This window comes from Pelodiscus sinensis, chromosome 1 (assembly GCF_049634645.1).
Source record: "Pelodiscus sinensis isolate JC-2024 chromosome 1, ASM4963464v1, whole genome shotgun sequence".
Lineage (NCBI taxonomy): Eukaryota > Metazoa > Chordata > Testudines > Trionychidae > Pelodiscus > Pelodiscus sinensis.
In genome coordinates, this window is record NC_134711.1 from 296,573,251 (window position 1) to 296,597,234 (window position 23,984).

General features: G+C 41.5%; 1 protein-coding gene across 15 annotated transcripts in view; it reads right to left on the reverse strand.

The window, feature by feature from the left end:
* NBEA (neurobeachin) overlaps positions 1-23,984 on the reverse strand; it is a 748,692-nt gene that overhangs the window by 574,474 nt on the left and 150,234 nt on the right. For all 15 annotated transcript variants that reach the window (XM_075919184.1, XM_075919178.1, XM_075919179.1 and 12 more), the window contains exons 9-10: positions 7,992-8,189; positions 6,749-6,882 (exon numbers count right to left, since the gene is read on the reverse strand). In XM_075919184.1, the coding sequence (XP_075775299.1) occupies positions 6,749-6,882; positions 7,992-8,189 (332 nt within the window). The remainder of the gene's footprint in view (positions 1-6,748; positions 6,883-7,991; positions 8,190-23,984) is intronic.

The following is a 23,984-nucleotide window of genomic DNA, read 5'->3' on the forward strand; positions in this document are numbered from 1 at the left end:
TAGAGACATTCTGGTCTGTGCAATGTGCAAATAAGATTTTAACCAGGAGCAGCTAGGCTAGTCTCCATGTTTTCCCTCATTTGCCTTTTTAAGTTTGTGGTCCCTCTTCCACTTTCCTTCTGCATGTATGGAGGAAAGTGAGGAAGGGGGAATGCTTCTTCCTCTTACCCGTCTCCCTGGCCTGTAGCACAAAGGAAGAGGAGTGGGAAGGGAAACATACTGAATCCACAAAAGCGGCAAGGAGTCCTGTGGCACCTTATAGACAACTGAAGTGTTGGAGCATAAGCTTTCGTGGGTAAAGACCCACTTCGTCAGATGCATGTGGTGGAAATTTCCAGAGGCAGGTATAAATATGCAGGCCAGAATCAGGTTGGAGATGATGAGGTGGATCCAATCAGGGAGGATGAGGCCCACTTCTAGTAACTAATCTGGAGGTGTGAATACCAAGAGAGGAGAAAGCTGCTTTTGTAGTTAGCTAGCCATTTACAGTCTTTGTTTAATCCTGAGTTGATTGTGTCAAACTTGAAGATGAACCGTAGCTCAGCAGTTTCTCTTTGAAGTCTGGTCCTGAAGCTTTTTTGCTGCAGGATGGCTACCTTTAGATCTGCAATTGTGTGTCCAGGGAGATTGAAGTGTACCCCTAAATGTTTTTGTATGTTGCCATCCCTAATATCTGATTTGTGTCCATTTATTCTTTTACGTAGAGACTGTCCAGTTTGGCCAATGTATATAGCAGAGGGACATTGGTGGCACATGATGGCATATATTACGTTAGTAGATGTGCAGGAGAATGAACCAGTGACGGTTTGGCTGACCTGGTTAGGTCCTGTGATGGTGTAAGCTGGTATGTGGGTAGAGTTGGCACCGAGGTTTGTTACATGGATTGGTTCCTGAATTAGAATTATTATGGTGCGGTGCATAGTTGCTGGTGAGAATATGTTTCAGGTTGGCGGGTTGTCTGTGGGCGAGGACTGGCCTGCCTCCCAAGACCTGTGAAAGCAAGGGATCATTGTGCAAGATGGGTTGTAGATCATTAATGATGCTTTAGAGAGGTTTTAGCTGAGGACTGTAGGTGATGGACAGTGGTGTTCTGTTGGTTTCTTTCTTGGGCTTGTCCCATAGCAGAAGGTAGTTTACAGAATGCTTATTGAAGATCTTGTAGGTGTAGGTCTCTGTCTGAGGGGTTGGAGCATATGCGGTTGTACCTCAGTGCTTGGCTGCAAACAATGCAGATTCAGACTAACATGGCTACCCCTCTGATACTGAATCTAGCCATCAAAGCCTGCCTGACTGCCCTCCACTGTTACCACTAACTGTAAAAGTGGTAATGGGGCCAAAGCGAATAGCTCCCACCTGGAGGAGATTAAGTGGGAGGGACATTGTTACTATCTGCAGGGATTCATTGAGGGGGCAGTGATAGCTCAGTGGTTTGAGCATTGGCCTGCTTAAACCCAGGGTTGTGAGTTCAATCCTTGAGGAGGCCATTTAGGGATTTGGGGCAAAAATGGTCAGGGAAGGAAAGGAAAAAAGAAAAAACCAGCAGAGAAAGGCAAGAAAAATCACTGATACTGCAAGATAGTGATAGAAATGTAGCCGTGTTAGTCTGGTGTAGCTGAAACAAAAAACAGGACTATGTAGCACTTTAAAGACTAACAGAAAGCTCATCACCTAATAAACCACCTTGTTAGTCTTTAACATGCTACATAGTCCTGTTTTTTTGTTTCTGATACTGCAAGGTATTTGACGAAAGCATGACAGACACTGGAAACTAAGTCAGAGGAGGAGATGAAGAAAGGGCAGAAACACGCATGCATGGCTTTTTTCCCCACTAACACTTTTTACTTAGAGAGGCAAACAGCATCCTTTCAATCTGGACTGATTGAAAGATACAGAAGAATGTTGTTAGAGATGTTTGAAAAAAGGGGATGAATTTAAACTGTCACATTCATCCCCACTTTGTCAAAAATCAGTATTTAGAAAATTTTAACAGCTTCAGTCATTGTATTTACTTCTTACATATGTGATATCTTTATGATTCTTCTTGTTTTCTTCTGCCTAAAGTATGTAGTCTGCAATCATGGATTGTCATTTCTAAAGATTGAATCCAAACCTTATTTTGCCCCAAGTGCTTTAACACTAATACAATCTACCAACCAAATTAAATCCTCCTACATCTTTCAGAATTTTTCTTTAGATATACTGAATCATTATTGCCAAAAGCAGCAACACTATCTGAATTAGCACTTGTCACCTACGATTTGTAGAAGAACTGAGTTAGCATTGAAGATTACACTTCACACACTGTCAAATTCAGTATTAATGTCAATGCTGAGAAGTACGTCTGAATTAACACCAATAGCAACACCAATATAAGGCAGGCAGTAATGTTGATCATTTGATTTTGATATTACAGTCCCAATATACATTACAGGTTGAAATTCCATAATCCAAAGTTCCCTGGCCCAGCATCATCAGGTGATCCCCGTGAGAGCACTCATAAGGACTTTCGGGCTAGGGCAGGGAACGTTGCCAAACTAGGGGGTCAAGATGTAGCCACAGGGCAGCAGAGCCACCGGGAGGAACATAGAGCAGCATGGCTGGGCAATAGTGGAGGGCAGCAGCATGGCTGGGCCATAGTGGCATGCTAGGGGGGGGGGCAGATTGAAGGGGGAGGTTAAAGTGCAGAAATGCTTAGAGGAGCACAGAGCCCTTCAAGTGGCAGCAGAGCCGCCTGGTTGAGCATTGAGCCACTGGATGGCAGCAGGGCTGCTGAGAGGAGTGGGGAGCACCAGGGCAGTAGTGAATCCCCTGGCCACCAGTGGGAGCACAGACCCCTAGTTGGCAGCAAGTCCTGGGTGGTAGTGGAGCTGCCTAGGGAAAAGCAGAATTCTTGGGGAGGGGACAGGAGAAAGCAGACACTGAATTGACCTTCCCTGGTCTGGCAAATTCCCTGATTCAGGACTAGGCAGTTCCTGAGGGTGCCGGACTAGGGAGGTACAACCTGTATCAAAAGGATCTGCAGCTGTACCACAACATACGCAGGAATACCACCTCCCTTGCTGGTAGATTAATATCTAATTGAAACTGCACACACTTTTCTACTATAACCATTATCTTCTAGAGCCAAGAGGAAAAGAAAAAAGTATTAGCATCCAAGCTGGGCATTCCCCCTTCTGAAAGGGACAACGAATGATGGATGGGTGGTATAAAATTAGACCAACAACTGAGTTTAGCGTACACTGCAGATCATGTAGTACTGCTGCTATCTTCTCTAAGCATATAAGTACAAGAATTTCTATAGTGTTTAGACATTAATATTGTTGGATATTTCAGTATTTGGCCCACTCAAGAACTGAACAGGCAGAGTTACGGAACAGTAACAAACTCAACAAGCATGTGAGAATGCAATTTAGTTGCTCTGATATGAATTCCCAATACAGTAATTTAAAATTTTATTTATTCTAAATATATCATTTTTGGGGAAGTAAATGTATCAGCATTTCAGAGGGAATAAAATTTAATGAAGGAAACTTGTTGGCACCATAAATCTTTATAGAGACCTTTGACTGGTAACATGCTATAGCATTTTTTCTATAGCAAAAGTACTTGAATTTATTAAACTTATTTTCTCAAAGAATAAAAAACTAAGGTAAAAAAGATTGGAAGTCTACAATATTTATTTTGGAGCATCAGGTCTCCTTGAAGGCTCCCAGTAAAACACAAAGCAAGAGACTTTCCAGTTACTCTAATGGACCTCTTACAAAAGCATCACTCAATTTGCCCCACAGAGACTGTAGCCAGTCTTCCCATACCAAATGGTCAGGTGACAGCAAAAGTCATTTGGATTTACCTTCTGCAGGGAGATTACACATATTCGGTTTTGGGCTTATTGCCAGTTGAAAATGGTGTTCAATTTTTGTTAAAGAGAAATGACCTGCTATTTTCATAAGTATACTGTAATAATCTCTCTCTAAATTTTCACAAAATAGGAAAGCGGCTGTTGCTACACTTCAAAGGCAGAAGCACCCTTATCAACTATTCAATTAGCCAAATAATCAAAATTTTACATCCCTAATCCTGCCATAATCCACATCCCAACTTCATCTTCCAAAAAAAAGTAAATTAAAAAGATAATGGATTTACAACATGTACCTATCAACCTGATCATTTTTGTTACACTTCTTTCCTAATCTGTCACCTACCTGTGGTCTTTTATTATTTGTTCTTCGGAAAAGAAACTTGGTACAGTATGTTAACATAGTATTTACTGCAACAGATTCCAGATTCTGATTAGAAATTAAATCTGATTCTTTACGAAAGTCAATGTCTTTAAAAATGAATGATTGCCCGAATCATGTAAAGCTAGTATCTTTATAGTTACAGTTTCACTAACTCCATAAATAGATATATGCATTTGAAATTGAATTTTTGTTTTCACTAGGGATACCACACAGAGAGAGGTTTTCTAAGACATGCATTATAATTTCACTGAGCTGCTTCAAACAAAAGAATTGGGGCAATTTATTATTTTATTCTCTACAAAATAAGTTTAATAAATTGGCTATAAAATAGGCCATGCCATATAAAGCTTCCTAAAACTAGAATGGTTCATTTTGTTTCTCTCTATGGGTATGTCTACACTAGCCACCCGAGTTCAAACTAGGGTGGCTACTGTAGTCATTCGAACTTGCAAATGAAGCCCGGGATTAAAATATCCCAGGCTTTATTTGCATGTTCCCAGGTGCTGCCATTTTTAAATGCCCAGTAGTTCGAACTCCCTGCCTCATTGCAGGAGGAGTAAAGGTAGTTCGAATTAGGAGCTTTAATTCAAACTACCTAGCCTGTGCCGCATGTAGCTGCGGGCAGAGAGTTCGAACTACCGGGCATTTAAAGATGGCGGCGCCCAGGAACATGCAAATAAAGCCCAGGATATTTTAATCCCAGGCTTCATTTGCAAGTTCGAATGACTACATTAGCCACCCTAGCTTGAACTAGGGTCGCAGTGTATACATACCCTATGCTATTAAGTTAATAGATAAATGCATATTCCCTTCAGTTACTTAAAATAGAAAATTTTTTCACTTCTGCATTCACAAACAGCAAAGTAAGATACATAATGTGTAAAGCACATAATTAAAACCATGTTAGCAATAAGTGAGTGAGTATCCCACCTACTGAAGTATACAACTACCCTGTCTGAGTAAAAGATGGAGAGATTGAAGTATGGTGGGAAGAAATCAATATCGCTGGGTACAAGCTGAATATAGGTATTTCAGGGAAACTGCAGTGATTAGTCATATCTATATACACTGAAAAACAGACATTGCATATATGAATATATTTCAATTTTGTTTTCGGAAATAATAATTTCTATTTCAGTACCACATTTCAGTGAAAGGTGCTCAAGTCACCATAAAAGGAACACATCATTTGCCACTATACCATCCCACTGAATTTGTTGCTAAAAATACAATGAAATACATATATTTTATCTTACAATGAAATGGAAAAAAAATAAACATTTTCCACTCTTTATCTGTCAAAATTTGGGGTTACTTTAATACTAGTTTAACAATTACTCTATTGACCACTCTTTCGAAAATACCTTTGAACTTGCAAAAAACTGAAAATCCCCAATTTCTCATTTATTCTAATCTTGAAATGCATTTACTGTATTTAAGAATTAAAACCATACAACAGAACAGAAAATTTAATGTATACACTTCCTACAGAGCTAAAATGTCTAGACATTATTCACAGTTATTAATTACAATAAAATACAGAAAGGTTTAAATTAAAACAAAATCTAGCCAATGCTCTGGGCAGGGTAAGACGACCCCTGTGCCTATGTCTAGTCTTGGAAAGAGGTTTGAGTTGAACAGCATTTGTGTAGACACTAAACATTCAAATCAATAAGGGAGAATGCTCCTACCAATCCAGCAAGACCTTGTTTTCTATAGGATTCTTGACGAGCCCCATCCCCATTGTATATGTGCTACACATTAGAACATGCAGAGGCAATTCTCAAAGTGCACTCGCTCAGATCTCTGCAATCAAACAGCTCAAGCCTTTCAATATCAACGATATGCACGAAGCCACAGCCATCATTCTGGATAACTCAGAGCAGTGTTCTCATCTCTATCCTGATGCAGCATGTGGCAGTCTTCTCCAACTGATTTGCTCACTAGAGCTATGTTCTTTGTTAATTTGGGATAGGACAACTAAAGGGGAATTTTAATTAAGCAAGATCTATGGCATTAACAAAATATACATATTTTATAAATACTCCTGTGGTAGACTTAACAAATTTTATCAGGCTACATCAATTTCATTTTCCTATGGAATTTCTTTTAGTTTAAAAAGCATTCTTCAGCTGGATATTATGTAATACCATGGTTGATTTGAGGCACATCAAAAAAAAATAAAAACAAGAGGTGCCCAGCACCCACCAGTCACAGCTGTTTAGCAGGGTTGCCAATCATCTATTCAGTGGTTGTAGGAGGAATTTGAGAAGGGTGGAGAGCAGCAAGTGGTAGGGCAGAGTAAGGGTAGGAAGAGAGAGCAAAGAAGAGTCTTAGGGAAAGGGCAACCCCAGAGAAGAATAAGTCAGTGCCATTTTAAACGTTAATGTTTTCATGCCAGAAACAGAAAGAAGAGAGCACATATATTGCATAATTTATATTAACCAAATTACCAAAAGAAAAATGTTTCTAGCATACTTTCAAACAATTTACAGAAAGAAGCTTACCAGACTGTTGTTTCCACTTGGCTATCATTTAACTGTCGATTGTCTAACTGGGCAAAGAGAGGAAAAAGAACCTGAATCCCTCCAATCGAATGAATTGCACTGTGAATTGAGTGGGTTACTATAGCTTTCACATCCTATATTAAAAAACAAAAAAAGTTTCTCAATTTTAGTTTATATTTGCCATTATCACATTTACCATACATGGCTAATAATTAAAAACTACAGGTTGAACCTCTAATCTAGCAGCATCTGTGGTTCGACACAAATTTACAATGGGTGTGGACAAGTTTCCTGAAGTTTCATAAAGTTTGCTTATAGACACCAATCCTGGCTCTCAGTGTTCTGTGCTGTTATTCAGCTCTAGTTTACCCCTAAATGTCTTCTAAGAGCCCAGTAAGCAGTGAAAGTGTTGGTAATGCTGCTAGAAAACACCGACCTCCTGTGGTTGAGAAAATTCTCTAGTTTGGCACCAATCAGGTCCCGAGGGTGCCAGACTAGAGAGGTTCAACCTGTAGTTGAAGTAGTGCTTGAAATACAAAATGTGGCAACTCATGATTTAGTGTGCATTATTTTCTGCCAATTTAGTCTAAATGCTATCAAGATAATCTCTTCAAAATTTTAAGCCATCCACGGATGTAAAATATACCTGTAAGGTACCTGTAGTCATTTTGCCACAAAAGGTATTAAAAAAAACTAACAATACTGTAGATTGCTTTAGTTTGCTCAATTTTCATGTTAAACTGGACCTAGTCAAATTTCTTGGTTAAATGACCTGTGTGATATGCTCAAAATCACTAGACTGGAAAATAAAGTAAGCATGAAACCCATAGCCCTATACATGTACTTTGACAAACTACTGTTCACCATGTAAGTTACACATTTATTCAATGCATTGTTAATAATTTTGGCTCATGAAAAAGGTAAAAAAAATAGCTACCTGAGAATGACAGCTATTCATATTTAAGAGCACATAAATGTTAATCTAGCGCTAAAGCAATGCTAAATGAAAATTGCAATTGAAGCCGCACACCATATTATCTCTACGTAGATTACGCAGAGATTACAATTTGTGTGACAGGAAAGTCTGGCCTACACACGAGGTACTTCTGAAGAAGTACAGTTATACACATATTGCTAAACAACATGTAACAAATCAGAAACAGACCCTCAAAAAAACTGGCTGCCTGAATTTGCTGTAAGTTCCATTAAGAAAAACATGAAAATAAAGACAATATAAACAAACCTGAAGCATAAGAGCATGTGGAGAGTGTACAAAAATTGAAGGGTTTTCCTTTGGTGAGGATTCAAGGCATAGTTGAGCATCAGTAGCCTTAGCATTGTAAGTAAAGGCAATACTACTTGCAAGTTTCCCATCATACAAAACTTGTTTGTGGTGTTCAGCCAGATGAATGTCACTCTCCGATTTAAATTTGAAAGTACTCTGGAAAAAAAGTGATTTGAAAAGTATTTATTTTAAATGACTAATAACAATTGCTTGTCACAAGGTCTGTTTATATCATAAATATTATTAGCATTGGTCATGTGAAAATGTGATAGGGCGGGTACCATTTTTTCACCCTAAAAGAAAAATAAATCAAAGTATTTACTACATACTAATATTATTATGCCATTTTGTTCTTATATGGTATGATTTATTTTTTTTGGCAGCAGCATTAATGTTATAACAAGTTGCAGTTAATCTACGGTTCAGAAGATACATCACAAAAATACATAGATCTATTTATATTAACAATAATCAACTAGGCAACAACTTCTAAAGTACAGGACATTTCAAGTTTTCTTCATTTTTTTTAGAATAATTGAAGGATAATTCAATCTTAGTAATCCATAAATTATTTGTATTACTTGTCTTTTATTTGTGAATCTTTTTATTAATTAAACTATATTCTTAATTTGTTAGACTGGCAATCCATGTTAATAAGAGAATTTTCAGTGTCACCAATCAGAACTGTCAAAGACATTAGAAACATCTTACAAGCTGCATTGGTTCTTGTAGTAAATTTTCATATGTTCTTAATTCTGCTTCTTTGTTTTTTGTACCAATTATATTACATATCTATCAAGTCCAAAGAAAATATTTTAATGGAAGAACTTAAACATGCATACTTCCCATGGCTTCTACCAATACCATTTTTATTTTAATGCAAGGGGGGGAGGTTATAAAAGAGCGTGCATCCCATGGTTAGCTAATAGACAGTAACACATTCCAAAGAGCTACTGATGTGAAAAACTACTTACAACAGTGAAAAAAAAAATCAAAACAATTTTCCAAATGCCAGATTTCAAGAGTAATGATTTTCAAAGTTAAACCCCTTTTAAAGGGAAGACTGAAAATCTGTATTAGTCTTAAATACATTGTGATTTTTATTTGATTCAAAACCATGGTTTCTGGCAACACTGTCAAACTGACCAAGCATGAAAAGATACGTTCATTTCCTTCTGCAAGAAGCTGTCAGATTTACTGGACTTACTACTTTAGCATGCTATAACCATTTGACAGCTACATGAAGGCAAACAATGGTAAAATATAGTAGCCATAAAAATAAATGAAAATTGTTAGAAAATATTATTTTTACACAGTTACAATTTTAATTTAATGATTTAAAAAAATATTTTAAATAATTGGTTCCAAAAGCTTAACAAAATTCACAATGCTTGAACTGCATGCAACCCAACCATACATGATATTTCAAAATGTGCAACTTTTTACCCCTTTCTGTCATTCTCAATTTCTCCCATTCAACCTCCACACACACAAACACACACTCAGCCAATCAGGCATGTAATAATTACATTGGAGTGACTGTGGAAAACCATCCAAGTCCACTGATGTCCAGGCTAGTAGCAATCAAAGATAATTTGTAGAAGGGTGGATAATTTGAGTGCAGCAGGGGAGGTTTAGATTGGACATTAGGAAAAAATTCCTAACTGTCAGGGTGGTCAAATATTGGAATAAATTGCCAAGGGAGGTGGTGGAATCTCCCTCTCTGGAGATATTTAAGAACAGGTTAGATAGACATCTGTCAGGGATGGTGTAGGTGGAGCTTGGTCCTGCCTTGAGGGCGGGGGGCTGGACTCGATGACCTCTTGAGGTCCCTTCCAGTCCTATTATTCTATGATTCTATGAAGGCTCATCAATGCTTCCCCACAAATTGAATTTTCTTACCAATATACAGCTTTTTTTGTAATGCAGTTAGCTTTGCTAATAATTCTACTTACACCTCATCAGTTAATATACACAGTTACATTACCACACAAACATTTGCCTGAAAAAATGTCTTTTTTTAAAAATGGAACAATTTCTTTAAATATACAGATAATAAAGTATTGTATTAATTCCCACTTTCCTAATATCAAAAACAGTGTTCTATATACAGTATTGAGCAAACGTAGATTTCCTAAAATATCTGAATTCCAGTTTTAAATATATGACCACCACATGAAATCTCTTCTTACACAGGGGAAAAAAAAGCGAAAACTTTGTGTTTTGTAAAAATACATGTTCATGGAGCAAAAACTAATTTGGGTTTTTTTTTTTTAAATAATTTGCAAGTGTCTAGGTTTTGCAACTATAAGCATGACAGACAGCTTCATATTATTTGACCCTTACATCTTGGTAGCACTTAAAGTAGTTTCTCTCAAAGTGGTCCACGGATCCACTCTGAGAAACCTGTTAACTGGCTGCTCCAGTTGATTTACTGGCTCCACACCCGCAAAGCCAAAGGAAGCTGTGGGAAGCAAAATGGGTTAGGTTGCTGCTTCCCATGACTCCCCTTGGCTGCAAACAGCAAGCCAGAGCCAATGGGAGCCATGAGACTCTGTGGCTGCTGAGCCAGTAAACAAACAAACCAGAGTGGCCAGTTAGTAGGTTTCTCGGAGTGGAACCGCAGACCACTTTGAGAAACACTGACTTAAGAAGCCTAAATCGGGTGGATTAAGATTCAGAGAAATAGCAAAACTGTACACCGTTGTCACTGTAAATTATTATAGATTTGAACATAACTCTTGCAAGTAGTTTCAGGAGATTTTTATTATAATATTTCATAGATTCATAGAATCATAGGACTGGAAGGGACCTCAAGAGGTCATCGAGTCCAGCCCCCTGCCCTCAAGGCAGGACCAAGCTCCGTCTACACCATCCCTGACAGATGTCTATCTAACCTGTTCTTAAATATCTCCAGAGAGGGAGATTCCACCACCTCCCTTGGCAATTTATTCCAATATTTGACCACCCTGACAGTTAGGAATTTTTTCCTAATGTCCAATCTAAACCTCCCTTGCTGCACTTTAAGCCCATTGCTTCTTGTCCTGTCCTCAGAAACCAAGAGGAACAAATTTTCTCCTTCCTCCTTGTGACACCCTTTTAGATATTTGAAAACCGCTATCATGTCCCCCCCTTAATCTTCTTTTTTCCAAACTAAACAAGCCCAGTTCACGAAGCCTGGCTTCATAGGTCATGTTCTCTAGACCTACTTCTGTGATTAGCACTAGGAAACTTCTTACCCAGTTTAAAATGCACCATAAATCTAGATAACCACTTCAATCTGATGATACTGAATAATGGAAACACAAATGCAATTTAAACTGAAATTACAATAAACATTTTTACTTACTACTTTAGGAGAAAGTTCAACCAGGGAGAAGTAGGAAAAGATACAGATAATAGATCAAAAAAAGATAGCTCTGCATTAACACAGCTAGTAACAGACCCTCTGATTCCTTTTTCAATTAGTTGTTTAACAAGCTTGAGGCATTTTTTGTTTTTGAAATTAAATACTTACCTGTTTAGAAAGAAATGACAAGGAATGATATAGGTTGAGTAGAGAGGAAAACCATGAGTCCCCAACAATATTTTAGACTCTTCCAAGCTATTTGGACTTCATTATATTGTATCCAGAGACCAGAAGGGGCAGAAGAATAGCTAGTTTTAAATCCATGACTGAGCAGCCAGGCAGGGTAAAAATGCTCCCCAACAGGTTACAAGATCTTTATCAGGCATTCTTAAAACTTAAATACACATCTGCGGAAATGAGGAAACAGATTGACAGAGCCAAACAAGTACCCAGAAGTCAACTACGTCAAGACAGGTCCAACAAGGAAAACAACAAAACACAACAGGTCATCACCTACAGCCCCTATCTTAAATCCCTCCAGTGCATAATTGACAATCTACAACCTATCTTGGAAAAAGATCACTCTCTCACAGGCCAATCCTCAATTACAAACAACCCTACCAACCCAAAGCAAATCTTTTCCAGCAGTCACAGCACACCTCAGATACACTCACCCAGAACCTTCCCCTGCAACAAATCCCGTTGTCAACCCTTTCACACATATATACAAGCAACACCATCACAGGAACTAATTACATAAGCCACAACAGAGGCTCATACAACTGCACATCCTCTAATGTGATATGTGCAAACAAGTTCCAGCAATGCCCCTCTGCCATGTATATTGGCCAAAACGTGCAATCTCTACAACAAAGGATAAATGGACACAAATAAGACATCAGATATGTTCCTCTAAGGGAACGTTTCAACTTGCCTGGTCTCAATTATGGACTTAAAAGTAGCCATTCTTCTACAAAGGAATGTCAATATCCAATTACAGACAAACTGCAGAAAAAACGGTTACTTACCTGTAACTGTTGTTCTTTGAGATGTGTTGCTCATGTACATTTGAATTAGGCACATGCAGGCCACATGGACGGATTCCAGAACCCTTTTCTCCCAGTGGTATCTGTCAGGCCAGTAGGTAATCCCCTAGAGTGGCACCAACATAACAGTGCACAAGTACCCCTGCTGGCCCTCCCCTCACTCAGTTCCTTCCTGCCGGAGACGCTGACGAAGGGGAGGTGGGACAGGGAGTGCCAAGTGGATATGAGCAACACATCTCAAAGAACAACAGTTACATGTAAGTAACCATTTTTTCTTCAAGTGCTTGCTCATGTGCATTCGAATTAGATGACTCCCTAGCCAAGCATCTAGAGGTGGTGTCAGAGAACGTCACTTGCTATTATAAGACCGAGTGCTATACTGCAGCTCCCAGAGCAGCATCCTCTCTAGCCTGCTAAGTGAATGCATAGTGTGCTATGAATGTATGAACTGATGACCACGTGGCAGCTCTGCATATATCCACTATAGGAACCTGCGCAAGGAAAGCAGCTGAAGATGCCTGAGTTCTGGTGGAATGGGCCATAGTGTGGGGTGGCTCTTTTCCTGTCAACTCATAACTTTCCCTGATGCAGAAGGAAATCCAGGAAGATAATCTCTGCACTGACATAGGCAAACCTCTCCTGCTCTCTGGTATAGAAACAAAGAGTTAAGATGACCTCCGAAACACCCTTGCTCTATAGACAAAAAAGGCCAGTGCTATCTTCACACCTAGTGTGTGCAAAGCCCCCTCCCTAGGGGACGCATGAGGTTTTAGAAAGAACATAGGTAGGTAGATATCCTGTGACATATGAAGTGCAGACACCACCATACAGAGGAAGGTCGGGTGAGGGTGCAGCCTTATCCTGCTGGCAGAAAACACGATGTATGGAGGGTCTACTGTCAGAGCCCTGAGCTCAGAAACTCTTCTTGCTGACATAATGGCCACAATAAAAGCCACTTTGAAAGAGAGATACCTGAGAGAGCAAGTGCCTAATGGCTCAAATGGCAGGGATATCAGTCTAGTAAGCACCAAGCTGAGGTCCTGCTGGGGCACCGGGGCTCAAAAAGGTGGAAATAGCTGGTCCACTTCTTTAAGAAATTTCGTAACCATCTGATTCGCCAACACTGACCTTCCCCCTTCTCCCAGGTGGAAGGCTGTTATGGCCACCAGGTGAACCCTCAGGGAGGAAGTGGAAAGCCCTGACTGATGCAACTGCAAAAGAAAGTCAAGCACCATCAGGATAGGAGTTTTGAGCAGCTTCACCTTTCCCAGGACCATTCGGAAAAATATTTCCATTTAGCCGAGTAGGCGGCTCTAGTAGCCGGCTTCCCGCTCCCTAGCAAGACTGCTCTTACCGCATCCGAGCACGCCTGCTCTGCCTCTGTTAGCCATGGATATACCACACCATCAGGTGGAGGGACTGGATGTTTGGATGGCAAAAGGAGTCCTCGCAGTCCTGGGTAATCACATCTGGACTCAATGGCAGGGTCAGGGGTCATCCTAGAGCATGTCTAGGAGAATGGGGAACCAGAACTGCCTGGGCCAATCCAGTGCTATTAGTATGACTGAGGCTTTGTGCCATCTCACCCTGATGAGCACCTTGTGAATCGGGGGAAACGGGGGGAAGGCACAGAGGAGTACCCTGAGCCAATCGTTTACTAGGGCATCTCCACTGGATCCCAGCCTCTGCCCCAGGAATGATTAGTAAACCGGGCATTTCCTGTTCAAGTGTGTGGCAAATGGGTCTACCCGGGGATGACCCCGCCTCTGGACTATTATTTCTAACACTTTCCCTATGAGGGACCATTTGTGGGTTGCAAAGGAGCGGCTGAGAGTATTTGCTAGGGCTCCCAGCAGGTAAGCTGCTTCCAGGTGAATGCTCTGTAGTATACAAAAATCACAGATGAGTAGGGCTTCTCGACAGAGGAGAGAGGAACGAGCTCCACCCTGTTTGTTGATATAAAACATCACCGCTGTGTTGTCTGTTAACACGAAGACAGTCTTGTTGGTCAGGTGGGGCACAAACACGTAGCAGGCTAGCCTGACAGCCCTCAGCTCCCTGACATTTATGTGGAGTTCGCGCTCTAGGGAAGGGACCACATACCTTGAGTTCAATGTTCTGCCATGTGCACTCCCCAGCCCGTGTCCGAGGCATTGGTGATCAGTCTCATAATCGGCCCTTTGGTCACAAAGAGGACTCCCGCACATACCACTTCCTTCTGCATCCACCAACACAAGGATTGGATAATGTTCCTCAGGAATGTGAAGATGGAGTTCCAGGGTGCTCGCACTTGGTTGAATGACTGGGCTAACCAAGCCTGCAGTGGCCGGAGCTTCATCCTGGCATGGCAAACTACGCATGTGCATGTCCCCATATGGCCCAACAATCTCATGCAGTTTCTTGCAGTCATGATAGGAGACAGGTTGAGGCCCTTTATGATGTGGCCCATAGCCATAAATCTGCCTTTGGGAAGAGAGGCCCTGCCCATGGCTAAGTTCTATGTTGGCTCCCACAAATTCTATTGATTGAGTGGGGACCAACATGGATTTCTCCTTGTTTATCACAAGGCCTAGTTCTCTGAATAACGTTCTTATAAAGGCTGTGTTCCCTCACCTGATACTTTGACCAGCCCCTGATGAGCCAGTCATCTAGGTAAGGGAAAAACCTGTATTCTGTGCCTCTTGAGGAAGGCAGCCACCACTGCCATGCACTTGGTGAACACTCTGGGTGCCGTAGATAGCCCAAAAGGAGGACTGAAAACTGAAAGTGCACTTGTCCCACCATGAACCTGAAGAATCTCCAGTACACGGACCTGATCATGAAGTGAAAGTAAGCATCCTTTAAAGTCAAGGGCAGCGTACCAGTCCCCCAGTTCCATGGAAGGGATAATGGACGAGAGAGTGACCATCTTGAACTCTGACTTTTTCATAAAGGTGTTCAGGTCCCACAAGTCCAAAATAGGTTTGAGGCCTCCCTTCGCCTTGGGGATAAGGAAGTAATGAGAGTAGAACCCTTTGCCCTGAACTCTAGTGGGACTCTTTCTATCGCTCCCTTGTTGAGAAGTGAAAACACCTCGGCTACGTCTACACTGGCATGATTTTCCGAAAATGCTTTTAACGGAAAACTTTTCCGTTAAAAGCAGTTTCGGAAAAGCGCATCTAGATTGGCAGGATGCTTTTCTGCAAAAGCACTTTTTGCAGAAAAGCGTCCGTGGCCAATCTAGACGCGGTTTTCCTCAAAAAAGCCCCAATCGCCATTTTCGCGATTGGGGCTTTTTTGCGGAAAACAGTACTGTGCTGTCTACACTGGTCCTTTTGCGCAAAAGTCTTTCAGAAAAAGACTTTTGCCCAAACGGAAGCAGCATAGTATTTCTGGAAAAGCACTGATGATCTTACATGAGATCGTCAGTGCTTTTCCAGAAATTCAAGCGGCCAGTGTAAACAGCTGGCAAGTTTTTCCAGAAAAGCGGCTGATTTTCCGGAAAAACTTGCCAGTCTAGACACAGCCCTCTTGTATTAAAAGAAGCTCATGAGAGGGGTCCCTGAAGAGGGATGGGGAAGAGGGGTAGGAAGGGGGCAAGCTGTGGAAAGGCATAGAGTATCCCATTGATACCAGGTCTAGAACCCACCTGTCAGACATAATGCGGGCCAACGCATGGTAAAAATAGGCTAGCCTGTTCCCAAAAGGGGGATCTAGTTCTGGGACTGGTAAGAAGCCCTGATGCGCACTCTCGAAATGAGGCCTTGGGCTGTTGGGGAGGAGGTGGGCCAGCATTTCTTTCCATATCGGTTCGCAGCCTTCGTCTCCTATTTCGGCCATTGCCAGCAACCCTGTTCTGGAGATGGTCCTATCTTCCTCCAGCAGAGCAGTGAATTCCTGTCTAGCATACTGTGGCAAGCGATCTCTAAATTTGTCCATTGCTAACCAGGTGTTGTACAAGTACCTGCTTAGCATTGCTTGCTGGCTAGCAATGCATAATTGCAGGCCTCCTGTCACATATACCTTTCTACCCATTAAGTCCAACCTTTTGAGCTCTCTGCTCTTGGGGGTAGACCCCAGTTGTCCTTGCCTCTCTTTTTGGGCTGCCGTCTGCACTACCAGGGAGCCCGGTGTGGGGTGAGTGTACAGGTGTTCATGCATGGACTGCGGGACAAAGTAGCATCTCTCCATCCCTTTCTGGGTTGGTGGGATAGACACTGGAATCTGCCATAAGTTGGTGGTGATTTTCAAAGGCAGTGCCAGCTTCGCCAATGCATTTTCTGGAAGAATGTGTCCTCTTCCACCGCCTCAGCCTGCACTCCCAAATTTGCTGCCAGATGACGGAGCAGCTCCTGATGTGCCCTGGCATCCATAGGATGGCATGGCAGGCACAGGATCCACCAAAGCCTCATCAGGGGAAGAGGATGACGATTCTCTCAAGGGTGACTGATCTGTGACCAGCTCTGCTGGTTGAGGTCTTGGCTAGTCCTGGACAGTGGGGCCCACACCTTCTGCCTCTGGGCGCAACTCCTGTCTCTGTGGGCTACCCCTGTGCTCAGCTACAGGAGCTCCTGACATACGAGGGCTGATGGGGTCTCCCTGGACCGTGGAATGCTTGAGCCTTGCAAGGGTGGCATAAGACTCTGCATCTGATGGTAGGCCCACAGGGTCCAAAAAGGCCACTGCGGTTGCACCTGGGGAGACCACGTCTGCTGGGCCTGATATTCCCAGTGCCAGGAGCAGAAGCGGTATCATGATCTATGGGAGGACACACCTGACCGGACCCATTCAGCATCAGATTCCAAAGAGTACTACAACACTGACCAGGTGGGGCTGATGGTGTCGTGTGCCAAGACCAGTGCTGCTCCATGGATTAGGGCTTTCCCCAGTGAGCTTGCTGAGGCGGTTCCACAAGTTGCGACACCGCCATACCACACCAGTCCCAACAGCTCCCTGCACCGTCCAAGCCAGTGCTGTCATAGATCCATATGTCAGAGGGATTCAGCAGGATTACTGGTGGGGTTTGTGGTACTGACAGGGTCTGTGGTGTCAAGGAGGGGGTCAAGGTCATCTCCGCACCCTTTACCGGACGAACCCCCGGTGCTGGCAACACACCCGACAATAGCACCCCCGGTGCCGACCAGGCCACCGGTGCCGTGGCTGCTACTGGTGCCGCCAAGGCCCTGGTGCCACTATTATTTGGGCCTGCATAGATGGGCCAGGCGAGGCTGCCTCAAATGTTTCCGGCATAGACAGCCTCCCCATGTGTATGGGAGCACCCCGTCCTGGGCTCCTTACTTGTGTGGAGCTTCCCCGGTGCCTTGGTTGAATTGTCTCATCCAAGCGTCGCGGCGGGGAGTCTTTTAACAGGGTGTGGGCGCAGTGCCGGCTCCTGTGCCCTTGCTTCCCCAGACATCTACCCATAGGCTGCTTCCTTTTCTTCGGCACCAGAGATTGCAATCAGTTCCAAGGAAGTCTTTGGTGCCATAAAACGAGTAGGCACCATTGACACCTTGAGCACTGGCGCTGCTTGGAGAGTGGACTCACTAAGAGTTTTAAATGGGAATCCCTTTCCCTATTCGTCCTCGGCTTAAAAGTCTTGCAGATTTTGCAGGAATAAGGGAGATGGCCCTCTCCCAGACAAGAGTCATGGGGCTCTGAACAGGACTCACAAGGTTTAAACCCCTGCAGTCCTAGCATCACCCTCCCCCTAAAGGGAGAGGATTAACAACTAAGAACTACCTAACAGCTAATAACTATTTACACATTAAAAGAACAATTAGCAATGCTAAGTATCTAGACATTGGGTCATAAAGACGAATAGGTAAGTGTTCCAGCTACCATCATGGGCGGTAAGGAGGGGAAGGCCTGCAGAGGTACGTATGCACCATTATGTCAGCACCACTCTAGGGGGCTACCTGCTGTCCCGACAGATACCGCTGGGGGGAAAAGACTTCGGAATCCATGCATGCGGCGTGCAAGCACCTAATTTAAATGCACATGAGCAAGCACTCCAAGAAGAACTTGGAATTCATCTGCTAATTTGACAGTTACTCTGGGCTTGAACAAAGACATTAACTGTTCGGTGTGTTACAAAGCCATTTCCCCTGCCTTTAACAGCCACATTTTCACATAAAAAGCTATGAAAGGGACACATCCAGCCCAGTTAATTAGCTTCATTAACATGGGTACAACTGAGAGGTACATCTTTTTGCTGTTATATGTATGTTGGTTTCTGTTATTTCCACTCAAACTCATCTGATGAAGTGGTTTCTAGCAGAAAAGTTCATGATTCTATATTTTTTTGTTAGTCTCTAAGATGCCACGGGACTACTCATTCTCAGGCGAATCTACTTAGATCCAGAGTGAGCATGCCATATTGCAGTTTCCAGTGGGTTCTATATATATATTTTTTTCCAGAATTCTACATCCTGGATTTCTACAAATAGGTTTAAGATCTGTGTTGCCTAGTGGTTTACAAAGCTTACACTGGTTCAAAAGAGAATTAGTGTTCTATATTAGACACAAATTAGACATCACTCTTGCACTTTGTCAGGCTTCTGAAAACAACAGACAACAAGTTTCTGCCTGAAAGACATGACCATAATCATGATGTACACTCTTGGAATCATCATGAAGGGAGGGAAAGAGATGCAATAAATGCTAATGCATAACAATACATTATCTATAGTGATTCTTCATATGAGGAGGAAGGAGACTCATATGCAAACAGAGAACATGTACTACTTATATTAACTACTGAGCAAACAAAATTGAAAATTCTACACTAAAATATTAATTTTGTGCATAGTATTTTAATATTCTACAAAACTGTCATAACTATATCATCATGTCAGTTTCAATTATTTTTGTAATATATAGAATCATAGAATTCTCAGTCTGGAAGAGACCTCAGAAAGACAGATTCCAACTCCCTGCCCAAAGCAGGATCACCCCAACTGTGTCAACAACTATGTAACAATACAGCCAGACACACAAATTCCCCAAGGAGGAAAACACTCCCCCCTTCCTAGATTCCAGATGTGTAGCTCTCTCCATCGCCGCCCAACTCACAAACCCTATATCCCCTAAAGGCTAGTTGCAGTGCCACTCCAAAACACAAGCCAGCTGCAGCTTCCACCCTCCACCATAGACACTCACATCTCCTACCCTCTTACGAGTCCAGGAATCCAGAAGAGGGAAAAGGCTGATGCTGGCAACGCTACAGTTCCCTCCTCCTCACCCCAACCTTGACTTCTATTTGTAAGCTAAGCTCTGCTGAGTCCACTGGCACCTTAGTTACAGCCAACATCTCTGGCAGCCCATTTTTTGCACAACATTAATTTCTGGAAAATTCTGAATTGTGCAGTGGTGCAGAATTCCCCCAGAAATATTATATTGCACTAGGAAAAGGCATAAATGTGTGATAGCTCATGGCGAATTTTCATGTCTTCACAAGGTGTGGCTTTTTCTCCATGATACTTGTAGAGATAGTTGTTGTCATGTTAGTTTCTATCCATGTTATTTAACTGGGTTTTTAAAAAGCAGACACAAGGAGCCTCACAAATTTTAAAAGGTAAATTCCCTAGAATATCATTTTTTTTTCCTGAAATAGTCCATCCTGTAGCAAGGGTTGATCTTGCTTAGGAAAGGTTAAATGGTGACTCACGGAAACCAATGGGAACAAGAGGTGGGGATGCTCTATGAGAAAATAAAATGGTGGGTGTGGGCAGAGGACTCCTAAGGGTACAACTCTACACAACCTTCTTTACAGAATTCACTGCTTCTAATCTAGGTTCTCTTAACTATGTTTTCTTTATTAATGAAGACAGCACCAAGAATAGGGTACATTTGCAATTTAAATAATATTCATACACAGTATTTGCATAGCCGTTTGGGAGGCAACAGATCACACTGCACTGCAAAGAGGTGAAATTTGTTTGTGCTGACTAATGATGTATAATGAAAGTCTGAAAGATTTAAGAGATTTTGTGGAGCTGGGCATTTTTTTAAATAATAAATTGCCAAGAAAGATGATTTTCCAGGACACAAGCTATTCACAAATGTTGGTCAAGTTCAGTAAATAATTTGTATTTTATTTGAAACGTAACACTGCAGTGCAGTGTAATCTGTTGCCTCTCCCAACATTTAATCAAAATAGACAAATCCATGAAACCAGCCGCAATGTATCCTAGGCTGCTGAGGGAGTTGGGTGTGTTTGCAGAACCATAGGCCATTATCTCTGAAAACTTTCAGCAAACAGAAGTGGTCCTGGATGATAGGTAAAAAAGCAAATGTAGTGCCCATCTTTATTTAAAAAAAAAAAAAAAAAAAAAAAAGAGGTGATTTCAGGGAACTACAGGCCAGACTACTTCATCTCAGATCCCAGAAAAAAATCATGAAGCAAATCCTCAAGAAATCAATTTTGAAGCACTAGGAGAGAAAAGCGATCAGGAACATCAAGCATGGAGCGAGTGACCAAGCGCAAGTCATGTCTGATCAACCTGATTGCCTTCTATGATGGCATAACTGGCTATGTGGACATGGGGAAAACTGTTGACATGATAAACCTTGACTGCAGCAAAGCTTTTGATATGGACTCTCAAAGTATTTTTGATAGCAAGCTAAAGAATTATGGCTTGGATGAATGGACTATAAGATGGACGGATAGCTGCCTAAATCACCAGGCTCATCAGATGGCCATAAGTGGCTCGATGTATAGTCAAGCAGAGTGTCTCAGGAGTCAGTTTTGTTCAACATCTTCATGAATGATCTAGATAATGGACTGGATTTCACTCATAGCAAGTTCACAGATGACACTAAGCTCGTGTGGGGAGGGGAGAAGTAAATATGTTGGAGGGTATGGATAGAGTCCAGATAAACAGAGAGGAAAAACTTGATTTTCCAACAATATTTTAGGATTTTTTAAGCCTTTTGGAGTTCATATTTTATTGAAAAACTGAAGACCTAGATATATTGGAGGACTGGGCCAAAATAAATCTGATGAGGTTCAAGAAGGGAAAAGCACAGAGTTCTGCACTTACAACAGAAAAAGCCCATGCACTTCTACAGGCGAGGAACCAATTGACTAAGCAGCAGTTTTGCAGAAAAGGTCCTGGTCACCACAGTGTCATTAGTAGTTTTTGGCACACAAGAATACCCTGTCATAGGGGTGCCAAAACAAACCACTTTAGCAATTATAGATTAAAGGACCAAACCAGGATACAAACGAGGGGAGACCTCTGCAGCAAGAAAGACGGAGATACCATAAAGAGGAGACGACAATAAGAAAAAGCAAGAGCTAGGATGTAACTGGAAACCTACAACCCATGAAGACAGGCACTCATGTGATGAGTCAGCCATTAGAAAGACACCAGAAGTGGACTAATCAAGAAGGCAACAGTGGATCTAGTTCACACACACTGATTACAAAAAAGGACAAGTAATGTAAAGAAACAGAAGGCACTTGCAAGACAACAGACACAACACCCAGAAAAAAACCCAGAGAGATACACAGATCCTCACAAAACAGAAAGAAATCATCTGGGGGCCAACCCTATAGGTAGGGAGAGAAGAGATTCCATAGAGACACAGTTTGTTGCCAAATACACCTGAACTTCCCTTCGTATACTAGATGTCCCTGATCTGGGAACATTTGTGGTTTGGACCATGCGGGGGAAGAAGGAAGTGGATCTGCACACTGCTGCTCCACCTGCCCCCAGCTGGGGGAATGGCAGCACAGCAAAGCACTCTTCCATAGGCTTTTCCCCCGTTACTTCCATCACTGTGGGAGGTGGCACCTGAGAGCAGTGGGGGGGCACAGAGCCATGTATGTCCCTGGGAGTGGGGCCTCAGCTAAGTACCCCACTCCATCTCCTCTCTCACCCAAAGCCTACTTCAATGCCCTCCATGGTCCACAAAAAGTCCTTAATCTGGGATGCCCTATTTCCCAGGGTTGTTGGATTGAAGAGGTTCAAGAGTATTAGCAAATCTCTATTGAGCATGTGTGAACTGATATTTTCAGACCGAATTTGGATGGATTTTCACACAAGAAAGGGAACATCCCTGATGCCAAAGCAAGTGTTTGTTTTTTTAAACACACATACAACAATTTATTTTCCCTAACCACACTATGAGGAAGGCAGAACTATTTGCATAAATTACCCAACAAAATTCAACCTAAATAGTTATAAGCAGCTGAAAACAGGGTCTTATCAAAAGCAACCTATTTGTTTTGCTTTTTTTCCATACATACTGCTAGGTTTCACTTCAGGACTGTGGAAAAAGGTTTGGTTATATAGTGTAATCACATTAATTCTGTTTATAATCATCTAGATCAGCTGCGTGTGCTGGGACACTTCTAATTTCTGAAGAAATATATTTCTACAACAGACTATAATATTCAGGCCATGATGAAAAGAAATGTTTTAAATTAAACCATCATACTACACTATTAATTTGCCACACATACAAGGACTAGCATTATGTCAACATATACACAGACTAAGTTCAAAAGAATATCAAAGTAAATCAATTGGGATATTATTTCAACAGGTAGCACAAATCACTACTTTAGTTGAGATTTGATGTTCACCTCACCAGACTTATGAAACATTATGACTGACAGTTTTAATATATTGGGTTTTTATTTCTCATGTGCAATATGTTATTATGATTTCTGCAAAACTAAAATAAAAGTGATTTTATTGGATTTTTTTTACTGGAACATTACCTACAAATTCTTAGCTTGTTGGCATAGACTAATTTTATCATTCAGTAATGACATATAAGATCACACATTGTACATTTGTTGACTGTATGTTATCAATGAATAAAGAATATCATTTAATCAAGCTAAGTACTCCATATTCTCTCAATATTGCTGTCTGATTCAGTCAGTAATGTTTTCAACCAACCAAAATAAAAATAGGAACTTAAAAGAAAAATATCATTAACATAAAATGTAAAAAGTGATCCAAAGTAATTTAACCTACTTTCTACAGAGTTCTTTATTTAAATTAAATATTAAAAAAGGAGCCTTACCAGTAAATGTAAAACCATATATTTGCCTATGCAGACCCACAGTGTAGGGATTTTGTGGCATGCCTAACAAGCCATAGAGTAAAAACTAATTCAGCTACTCCTCTGAAGCCAGGAGTAAAACCATTAGGGGAGGTCTATACAGTCTATAATCTGACCATTCCACAACCAAATATTTTAAGAAGCCTCATTCCTCGTCTAACTCTTCAGAATGAAACAGAGCTGGTTAGTGTGGATTTGCACATACACTACTGCATTTAAACATAACCTTCTTTTTTTTAATCATGAACTGCCTCTATAGACCTTCCCTATGCATAAAACTTTGCAGCACTATCACAATCCCAGAATTAGGGACAGAGGACTAGCAAAATCAGGCAAGTTACTTTGGAATAGGAATCTTCATTTCTTGGGAGTCTTACTGTATGAAGCATAATCCCCTCCTCCCCTCCCCACCACTTCCTGTCTTGAAAGAGTGAGAAATGAGGACTTGCTAACAAAGAGCTCAGCTGTGTTAAACTAAATTTTAAGATAGAGATT